The sequence below is a fragment of the Parus major genome, chromosome 2 (genome assembly GCF_001522545.3).
Source record: "Parus major isolate Abel chromosome 2, Parus_major1.1, whole genome shotgun sequence".
NCBI lineage: Eukaryota > Metazoa > Chordata > Aves > Passeriformes > Paridae > Parus > Parus major.
Window position 1 is genome coordinate 417,556 of NC_031769.1, and position 10,546 is coordinate 428,101.

The window sequence follows — 10,546 nt, forward strand, 5'->3', positions numbered from 1 at the left end:
TCCCTCAGAGCTGTGAGGGATCAGGGTCCACCCAGAACCATGAGGGAAACAGGGTCCTCTCAGAGCCATGAGAACTAATTCCCTCCAAGCAGTGAGGGAGTGGATTCAAGCTAGAGCCATGAGGGATTTGGGATCCTCTCACAGCCATGAGAGGTCAGGGGCCCTCTTAGAGCTGTGAGGGATCAGGATCCCATCTGAGCTGTGAGGGGATTTGGGATCCTCTCAGAACCATGAAGGATTGGGGATCCTCTCAGAGCCATGAGAGATTTTGGGATCCTCTCAGAGCCATGAGGGATTTGGGATCCTCTCAGAGTCATTAGGGTTTGGAGATCCTCTCAGAGCTGTGAGGGATTGGGGATCCTCTCAGAACCATGAAAGATTTGGGATCCTCTCAGAGTCATGAGGGAACAGGGGCCCCTCAAAGCAGTGAAGGATCCTCTCAGAGCCGTGGATTCTTGTGGATTCTTTCAGAGCTGTGAGGGATTGTGGTCCCTATCCATTTAGGTGGGAATTTGGGAAAATTCCTTCCTGGAAAGGGGTGCCCAGCCCCAGCACAGGGTGCCCTGGGCAGTGGTGGAATCCCCATCCCTGAAGGGATTTAAGAGCCATGGCACTTAGGGAAAAGCCCCAGGTACTTGGGGACAGGGGTTAGTGGTGCCTTGGCAGCACTGAGAAATGGCTGGACTTGAAAGTCAGAGGCTTTTCTCAACTTCAAGAATTCCATGATTATGTGATTCCTGCAAGCATCACTCTGCCTGTGCACAGGGACAATCTCTATTCCTTCTCTCAGTTCTGAAGTAGCAATGCCTTTCTGTGTCACTTTACATTTTGTCTTAAATTCAGGGTTCTATTTTTGCAATTCAAACAACAAAGAAATCCCAAAATAGCTCAGAGATTTGATACAAATACATGTATTTGTCTCTGAAATTTAGGAGAGCTGGGCTGGGAAAGAGAAACTGTGACTGACTGTAAAATACTGTGTCATCTCTGATATCAAAAGCAGCTTCAAAAAGTGATAAAACATGGAACATGTAAAATACAGAAACAGCCCAGAAAGGGCACCTCAGGTTGTTTGTAGAATAATCCAGGAGTGCTGCTGAGATGACCCCAAATAGAACTGAGGACATTCTGGTCACAAGGGAATTACAAACCTCTACTGCATCATGGGGCCACAACTCTGCTTCTTCATCCCAGAATACATCCTGCTCTTATGGAATCCTGGAATGGCTTGGGTGGGACCTTAAAGCTCATCCAGTGTCACCTCCTGACATGGGCAGTGCCAACTTCCACTATCCCAGCTTGCTCCAACTTTTCCTTGAATCCCTCAGGGATGGGGCAGCCACAGCTTCTCTGGGTTCTCTGTGCCAGGGCCTCCCCACCCTCAGCCAGGAATTCCTTCCTAATTCCTAACCCAGCCCTCTGCCAGCAGACAGCCTTTGCCTCTATATTATCCTGCAATTTAGGGCACTAAGAATATTAAAAAAAATTGAAGCTATAAAATCTTTTGATCCAAATTCTAACTGGACTAAAACACAGAGTGTAATTTTCTCTCTTTCTATACTAAAGCAGCAAATCAGCTGAAATTTTAGGGAGAATTTGAAACTCATTTGTTCCTGAGTGAGATCTGATCAAGCAGATTGTGACTGGTTTCTGTATCCAACGATTAAATCCATGAGAAGATGAAATGCAGCAGGAACCCCAACAGTTCAATTGTCATGACACCATTGAGGCAAGAGATTTGATGTCTCCATGAAATTCTGATGTGAGATGAACTGTTGATTTCATGGATTTCCTTGAGAGGGAACAACTCCATTCAAACCATCTGACAGACCACAGAACCCATGGATTCTTGGATAAGAGCAAGGTAAAAATGCCCTTCACAGCTGAGCATTCTGACTGAAACTCCAAATTTTATGCTAAACCAGAATAGAGAAACTTATCTATGGGAAGCCGATTTCTGTGTGACCTAAATAATAATGAGGTCATTATTATTTAGGTGTTTTGATTTGTTAATTCTGTTTACTTTCAAATTCTCTCTACCCTCTATATTTGGGTCTAAATCTCTCTATAAATTGCAATATTTTACCATTCTTGTGACAGCACTGATGGGAACCCTGGAGGGCAACAACCCACTGAACTTGTGTTCCAGAACAAACAGCTGCTGTCAAAACACAAGTGAAATAATAAAAAACCTCAAAACAAACCACAAACTAAACACTTTTTTCTCTTCCTGGACTCAACACATCACGACCACAGCACTGAAAATGTTTTGCTGGCTGTAGGATTGATATGATCTGGGTGAGAATTGTATTGTGAGCTTGCTTACACCCTAATTTTAGACATTTTTACACTTCAGGTCTGTTTGGATCTTGGATACACACAGGAGAACCACCCTCCTGCTCAGGTTCCACCACAGTATTGAAACAAAATTAAAAACAATTGAACCCCATGGTTTTCTTTTTGATTTGAGGTCAACTTCTATCTCTCCATCCATAAGGTACAATACTACAAACTACCATTTACAGCAAGTAAAAGGATTTGAAAAATAAGGAAGATTGAAAGAAAGCATTTAGAACTTCACAGGCTTAATGTTATTTTTATTAAAAATCAAGTCTTTACTGCTGCAAATTTAATCAGCATTTTTCAAATAGACAGAAACAAGTTCCCTGCCCTGAATTGTTCTCAGCTTAATGATGCGTAGTATTCCAAGAGATTCATTCCAGGTATGGCAGTCTCCTCACTTGCACTGCCTCATCCTCCCAGCACTTTCACCTACCCAACAATAGAATTCTCCCCAGGCTTCCTGCCCAGCTCAGCATGGCTCCTGCTCTGTCCCCACTGCCCCTCCTGAGCCCCCACACCTCAGCACGCAGTGTCCCACAGCAGGAATGGCAGGGATTCCCCATTTCCAGCAGAACAGAACGCTTGGGATCGCTCAGAACTCACCCACAGCAAGCTCAGAAAACTCCACGCCCTCCATGGTGGCCTTTTCCTTTGCATACGGCTCTTCCTCCTCTTCCTGTTTCACAGTGACAGCAAAGCTGGGCTCTGGAATGCTGCAGTCTGCTGAGGGAAAGAGGCAACTCCTTTACTGGGAAAGAGGAAACTCCTTTACTGGTTATGGCAGTCCCACTGGACTCCTCCTTTGCTGCCCCAGGAAGTTTGTGCTCCCCCACCCACCCTGCTGCCACACACAGCCTCTCCAGCACTCCCATTCCTGCTTCTGGGAGCTCTGCTCTGCCTGCAGGGAAGTGGTTCCCCCTGTTCCCCCAATTCCAGAGGGTCCTCCACACCCTCAAGCCCAGGCCCTTCCACAGCACTCACCATGGCCAGGTTCAGCCAGGCCTCCTCTTCCCTCCTGGTTTTCCTGCGCTTCTCTGCTGTCCCAGCTGCTCACGTTGAGTTCAAACAGCAGAGCCTCTGCCAACGACAGGAATCAGGGAATCAGATCACACAACCCCAGCAGGGCTTGGGTTAATTTTGTTCCACCCTCTGCCATGGGCAGGGACACCTTCCACTATCCCAGATTGCTCCAAGCCCGATCCAGCCTGGTCTTGGACACTTCCACGGATCCATGGGCAGCCACAGGAGAACCTGTGCCAGGGCCTCACCATCCTCACAGCCAGGAATTCCTTCCTGACTTGTAATCCTAAAAATCAAACCTGTTACATTTTTTTATCACCCTTTGTTACTCCCCCTGAACCTTCTCATTTTGAGATCTAAGAAGATCCCTCTGAGCAAACCTGCACCATCACCTTGTGCCAGCCTCTGTCTGATGCCAGCACCACACGACCCTCACCCCCAGGATAAAAGCTTTAATTCATCCCTTGCCAGCACCTGGTTCTGCTGGGATCTCTCTGGGAGCCGCCTCCTCCTCACTGCAGGGTGCTTCTCCTCCCTGGAGTCGGGACAGGAGGGCAGGTTCGGAGATGACATCGTCTGACAAGGAACAGAGAAAGGAATGTCTCCGTGCTGCATGCACAGGGAGGAACACACCCAGCTGCGCTCCCCAAACCAGCTCCATCAGCTACAACACGTGGCTGGGCAGCACAGACAGTCCTCAAACACAGACAGCGGCCCCACTGCGTTCCCACAAATCTGCTTCCCACATCTGGGGAAGATTCCCTAACCAAAAAGTGCTGATAACTGACCCAACAGCAACACTCACCCAGCAGGACCGGGGCTTCTCTTTTCCCTGTCAGCACCTTTCCATACAGCTCCCTCTGCCACTCCTCCAGGTTCTCCCACTCCTGAGAGGAAAAGCCAGTGGCATCGTTTTCCAACGCCACAGTCGGGGCCTGTAATCCCAAAAGTGACAATCAGCACAGCTCCTGGAACACAGAGAATCCTACTCCCTACTTATCCCTGCTACCAGGCGTCAGGGAAAGAAAATTCCTGCCTTGGGGCATTCTCTGGACACTGAATAACAGTTTGGATCTTTGCTAAACTTTGGGAGATGAATTGTGTATTCCTCAATATTCTTACTTCTCCCTGGAGCCTGATCCCTTTGGGGACCTCAGAGTGAGGAAGAACTTCCCGCTGTTGGTAAAAACGTGAGAGCCCATCCTTTTGTAGGGAAAAGCGGCTGAATATTAACGAAACACAGGAGCCATCACTTCCTGCTTAGTGCCTTCGCACGACAGGCGACAGAAGGAATCTTGGCAGCGATCGTGGAATGATTTCCATGGCGGAAGGCGAGGAGCAGAGGAGCCTTTGCACTGTCCCCTTCCCTCCAGACCCCTTAAAGACCCAACCATTACCTTGGGGACCTCCACGCCGGGGGGCAGCCGCAGGATCCAGAGATTCCTGTTCTTCAGGAGGTTCTCCATGTTCTCCAGGCGCCGCTGGAGCCGCCCGTACTCCTGGATGAGGGTGCCCAGCGCCGCGCACTTGCTCTCCAGCTGGTTCCCGAACTCCCCGACCATTTTCTCGCAGTCCAGGTGTTTCTTCTCGCTGTTGCCGGCCCGGTGTTCCAGGCTGAAGAGGCGAGACGCGTGTGCGGCCACGCTGCGCTCCAGCGCCTGCACGGCCGCCACCACGGTCCAGAGCGAGATGGTGCTGCCGCCCGCCAGCTCCATCCCCGCACCGGGAGAGCCGGGACAGGCACCGGGGCTGCCCAAGGGACACAGCGGGACACCACAGCCCCGCTCCGGCCGCCGCACACCGGGGCCGGCCCGCTCCTTCCCGTGCCTCCCGCAGCGGAGAGCTGGAGCTCCCGGCTCGGAGCGGCCCTCGCTCGCCGCCGCTCCTGCCGTGCCCGGCCGCCGCCTCCCCTTGCCGCCAAGAAGCGCCGCTTCCTCTTCCTCCTCCGCTTCCGCCGCCGCCACAGCGGCCCCCGCCGGCCGGCAGCCCCCGCAGTGATTGACAGCTGTCAATCACCGGGAAAGGGCTGAACACCCCCCGCACCCACCCAGGGGTTCCACCGCAGCGGCGCTTCCCCGCGGGACACAGAATCCCAGAATTGCAGAATTGCAGAATGGAAGGGAGCACAGTGGGCACCTGGTGGCACCTCCACGCTCCAGCAGGGCCGTCCCAGAGCACAGGGCTCAGGATGACATCCCGATAATTCTGGAATATCCCGGTCAGGGAGACTCCACAGCCTCTCTGGGCTCTGCTCAGGGCTGGGCACTGCCCAGGTCACAAGTTCTGCCTCCTGTGCCGGAGGAATTCCTGGGATCGGTCCCTGCCCGTTCCTCTGGTGCCATTGCTGGGCCTGGAGCAGAACCTGGCCCTGCTCTGACCCTCCCTGCACCCAGGGACTGCCAGGGACTGCCAGGGACAGCCAGGGACAGCCAGGGACACTCAGGGACAGCCAGGGACACTCAGGGACACTCAGGGACAACCAGGGACACCCAGAGACCCCCAGGGATATCCAGGGATAGACAGGGACACTCGGGGACAACCAGGGACACCCAGGGACCGCCAGGGACACTTGGGGACAGCCAGGGACCCCCAGGGCTGAGGGTCCCTCTCAGCTGTGTCTCCTCTCCAGGCTGAGCAGCCCCAGCTCTCTCAGCCTCTCCTGGGCACGGAGATGCTCCAGGCCCTTCCTGAGCTCCAGGAGCTCCTGTCCCTGCTGTGCTGAGGAGCCAGGGTTGGACACAGCACCCCAGAGCCTCCCAGGGCTGGGCACAGGGGCAGGATCCCTCCCTGGCCTGTTGGGAATGCTCTTCCCAATGCACCCCCGGATCCCACTGGCCTCTTGTCCCCAGGACACTCTGCTGGCTCGGGGACAGCTCATTGTCACCAGGACTCCCAGCTCCTTCTCACGGAGCTGCTCCAGCAGGTCACCCCCAGCCTGTGTAGGTACCTGGGGTTGTTCCTCCCCAGGTGCAGCACCTGGGCTTGCCCTTGTTGAATTCCAGAAATTTCCTCTTTGCCCATCTCTCCAACCTGCCGAGGTCCCTCTGAAGGGCCACACAGCCCTCGGGGGGATCGGCCGCTCCTTCCAGCTTTGATTCCTCAGAGGAGGCATCGACCCCCTCAGCCAGGCCAGTGATGAACCAGGCAAACAATACCAGCAGAGCCCATTCCCGCAGCCACACCCCGCGCCACTGACCCCGACCCTCCGGGAGCTGCCACTCAGCCGCTTCCCAACCCATCCCACCGCTCCATCCATCCGTCCATCCAAGCCGCCCCTCCGGCAGCTCGATACCGCCCATCCCGTCCCAACCCATCCCACCGCCCATCCGTCCATCCGTCCATCCAAGCCGCCCCTCCGGCAGCTCGGTACCGCCCCTCCGGCGGGGTGTTCCGTGCGGGCCCGGCGCGGCCGCAGCGCTGCGGGGCCATGGCGGAGCTCCGGGCTCGCCTCGAGGCGCTGGAGCGGAGGATGGAGCGGGCGGAGGCGGCGCTCCGGGACCGGCCCCTGGCGGCCCTGCGGCTCCACGGGGTGAGAGCACCGCCATGGGCGAAGCGGGGGGACCCCGGACGGGTGTGACTGATGGGCGGCGAGGAGGGCTGGGAGTGGGATGGGGGAGTCGCTTATGGGGCCATTGCGGGGCTGGAGGTTGGGAGTGAGGTTGGGGGGGTACTTAGGGGCTTGAGGGGGGAGCCTGGGGGTGGCTTATGGGGCTGTTGGAAGGATGGTTTGCGGCTGGGAGGGAGCCTTGGGATCGCTCGTGGGGCTTTCGAGGGCTGGGAGCGGTTTTGGGGGGCTCCTGAGGAGGCTGCGGTGGGTTTCAGGAGACGGGATGGGAATGGAGGGGGTTCCCGGCTGGCCGGGAGCTGTTCGAGTGGCTCCTCAGGGGGCAGCAGTGGGTTTCAGGAAACTGTGGGGATGAATCCATTGGGCTCCTGGGGATCCGGGAGCTGTTAGAGGGAGCTGCGGTGGGTTTCAGGAGACTGGGGATGAATGCAGTGGGCTGCTGGGAGCAGGCTGCTTTAGGAGGCTGGGAATACGCCTCCCTATGGGGCCTTTTGGAGCTCTTGAAGGGCTGGGTGGGTCCGAGGGTCTGGGAGTTGTTCGTGGGAGCTGCCCTGTCCCACATGCCAGGCGGTGCTGCAGGTCCCGGTGCTGTTCGAGGATGTGGCAGTGCGGTTCAGCCGGCAGGAGTGGGCAAGCCTGGACGAGGGACAGAAGGAAATGTACCGGAGCGTCATGGAAGGCAACTACGAGATGCTGGTGTCCCTGTGTAGGCTGCGTTTGCGCCGGTTTGGCAGCCCCAGGGAGCTTTCTTGGGGTCATTTCTCTGCCTCTTTGCCTTTCACTGGACTCTCCAGCTCTGAAATAATCCTCTCCTCTCCCTGTCCCCTCTGGCAGCAGTTGGAGCATGGCAGGAACATGCAGGACAGGGTAGTAAGTGCTTGGTGTTTTTTCCTCATGGAGAACAGGTACCTTATTGGTGTTGCATCTTCCTGGGTTGTAACCTCCAAAATCCTTTGCCTGGGAAACCCACTTCCATGAGAATTTTCCCTGAAGTCCAATCTGAACCTCTCCTTGAAGCTGTTTCCTGTTGTCCTCTTCCCTGGAAGCAGATCCTGATTCCCTCCTGGCTACACCCTCCTGTCAGGGAGCTGTGCAGAGCCAAAGGTTCCCCCTGAGCCTCCTTTGCTCCAGGCTGAGCCCCCCAGCTCCTGGTGCTCTGTTCCTCAGGTCTGTTCACTTTCCAGGACATGTTCCAGCCCCTCAATGTCTTCCTTGGTATGAGGGGCCCAGAATTGCTCCCAGGAGTCCAGGTGGTCCCTCAGCACAGCCCTCAAGCTCTGGGCAAACATACAGTCTCACAATTCCCTTCCCATCATTCAGGGTATTTTCCTATCTGCAAGGTGAATTTCTGGGAGAACAGGGAATTCTGTAGCAGGGGCAGAGCAAGGATGGATTTTTTTGCAGTTGTTCTCAGGGGACTATCAAAGGCTGCTTTCCATATTCCCCTGTCAGCTCTGCCTGCTGTTTCCTGTCTGTTTCCATAACTTCCGTCGTGGTGTCGGTTGGAGATGAAGTTTCCTGGGGTGGGACTGGCTCTGTTGCCCAGCTGTGGGTGCAGAGTCCCTGTCCCATCATGTCCCTGATGTCTGTCTTGCTCTTGCCCAGACTGTGCCCTGTCCAAGCCTGAGCTGTTATTACAGCTGGAAAGAGAAGAGCTGAGCACGGTGTCAGAATTGGAGCCAGAGGCAGCAGAGGTGTCCCCAGAGCTGGCTGTAGGTGGGTGACACTGGGTTTCTTCTGTGCCAGGAGCTTCTTGCTGCTCACTGGGACCATGAATCCCAGATTTTTGGGTTTGGGTTGGAAGGATTCTTAAAGCTCATCTCTTTCCAAGCCCCTGCCATGGGCAGCAACACCTTCCACTAGAGCAGGTTGCTCCGAGCCCTGTCCAAGCTGGGACACTTCCAGGGATTGGGAGGTGTCAGCTGTGAGGGAACACCCGCTGGGACATGTGGATAGCCTGGGAGCTCCTGCCCCAGCGGGGGGGCTGGGTGGGAGGGATCCTGACACCCTATGGAATGGGATCCTGCACTGCCTCCTTGGAGCTCTCCACTAGCTGGTGGAGAAAATCCAAATTTCCTCGTCCTTCGCAGAGCCAACCCGACAGAACTGCACCAGCGATGACACACTGCTGGAGACAGAGACAATGGAGAGGGGCTGCAGGGAGCCAGAGGAAAGTGGGAATGTGGCAGAGGAAAGCAGGAACCTGGTGGAGGAAAGCAGGAGCCCAGTGGAGATAAGTGGGAGCCTGACAGAAGAAAGTGAGAACCTGGTGGAGGAAAACAGGAGCCCAGCAGAGGAAAAGAGGAGCCCAGCAGAGGAAAAGAGGAGCCCAGCAGAGGAAAACAGGAGCCTGGCAGAGGAAAGTGGGAACCTGGCAGAGGAAAGCGGGAACCTGGCAGAGGAAAGTGGGAAGCTGATGGAGGAAAGCAGAAGCCCAGTGGTCGCAGAGATCTGCAGCAAACGTGAGTGCCTGGAAAATCCTGCTGCTGCTGTGAGGGGTCCTGGCTGTTCCCCACCCACCTTCATCACTGCTCTTGCCCTCACAGCACCCGTCCCTCTGGAAGCCGCTGCTGTCCTGGCGGATCTCAGCCAGCTGTCCCCTCCCCGCCCGCTCTCTGTGCGCTGTCAGGAAGCTGTGGGTCAGAACTGTTCTCCTCCTGCAGCAGGTACTGGGACAGGACCTTTATCCCTCCTTGGTGGGGCCAGCAACTTGAGGGGGTCTGTTGGGCCTCTCTCCAGGCTCAGGGATTCCAGGAAAGGGCAGCAAACCCTGTTACCAGCCCTGAAACCTTTTGGGATAAGTCACGGCATGGCACACCTGCCCAGACAAGCCCCAGGGTGGTTGTCAGAGTCCCCTGTCCCCCTGGGTGACGTTTTCCACCTCAAGCTGCTCTTGGGGTGTCTACAGGGATAGGCTGTAGCTGTTCCTGGTTTTTACACCGTCCAGAGACTGACCTGGGAGAGGAGAGCTGGGTTGGGATTTGTGCTAGCTGGGAATAGGGTGGAAAGTGAGGGAGGGTGGGACAAAGCCCTTTGCTGTTCATGCCTTAAAACCACATGGAAAAGTAATGTTTGGATTGTAAAAAATTCCCAGGAGATGCTGAGGCGGCGATCCCAATGGAGGTGCCGCAGGAGAAGGTTGCTGCAGAGAAACCACCAATACCCAAAACACCCTCTAAGGGTCCTGAAGAGGATGAGGGTCCGGAAAAGGAGGCTGTGAAAGATTCAGGGAATACCGGCCAAGATCTGGTGGCCAACATTTCTGAAGAACCAGGAGAAAAGGTGACACCAGATGTCCACAGAACAACAGAACAGGCAGATCCCAGCCCCGGGGAGCCAAAGAAGGATTCCTGCGTGGGCCGGCCGGCAGCCTGTCAGCGAAATGCCACACGGGAGTTTTACTCCTGCCCCATCTGCAGGAAAACCTTCCTGCTGAAGATCAACCTCCTGATCCACCAGCGTGGCCACACCAACTGGGTGCCCTATGTCTGCGTCCACTGCGACCGCAAGTTCATGTCCAAGAAGAAAATCAGGCGGCACCTCCGTGCCTGGGCAGTCAACGGCACCTGCCAGCCCTCGGATGCAAAGGTGTGTCCCAGCCAGGGCCCGTGCCCAACA

At 55.4% G+C, this 10,546-nt stretch overlaps 2 protein-coding genes across 3 annotated transcripts in view; one reads left to right on the forward strand and one right to left on the reverse strand.

Annotated features, from left to right (window-relative positions):
* Positions 1-6,478, reverse strand: part of LOC107199951 (zinc finger protein 398-like) — a 14,744-nt gene extending 8,266 nt beyond the window's left edge. Inside the window, exons 1-5 of one of the 2 annotated variants that reach the window (XM_015617729.3) lie at positions 4,761-6,478; positions 4,169-4,298; positions 3,838-3,939; positions 3,325-3,420; positions 2,947-3,063 (exon numbers count right to left, since the gene is read on the reverse strand). In XM_015617729.3, the coding sequence (XP_015473215.1) occupies positions 2,947-3,063; positions 3,325-3,420; positions 3,838-3,939; positions 4,169-4,298; positions 4,761-5,078 (763 nt within the window). In that variant the 5' untranslated portion in view covers positions 5,079-6,478. Of the gene's footprint in view, positions 1-2,946; positions 3,067-3,324; positions 3,421-3,837; positions 3,940-4,168; positions 4,299-4,760 lie in introns of both variants that reach the window. The other variant, XM_015617728.3, reaches the window with a different exon arrangement.
* A 176-nt stretch (positions 6,479-6,654) lies between these two features.
* Positions 6,655-10,546, forward strand: part of LOC109022988 (zinc finger protein 467-like) — a 5,118-nt gene continuing 1,226 nt past the window's right edge. The window contains exons 1-6 of the mRNA XM_019009095.2: positions 6,655-6,892; positions 7,496-7,634; positions 8,534-8,644; positions 9,019-9,390; positions 9,475-9,594; positions 10,023-10,540. Coding sequence (XP_018864640.1) covers positions 6,791-6,892; positions 7,496-7,634; positions 8,534-8,644; positions 9,019-9,390; positions 9,475-9,594; positions 10,023-10,540 — 1,362 coding nt within the window. The 5' untranslated portion in view covers positions 6,655-6,790. The remainder of the gene's footprint in view (positions 6,893-7,495; positions 7,635-8,533; positions 8,645-9,018; positions 9,391-9,474; positions 9,595-10,022; positions 10,541-10,546) is intronic.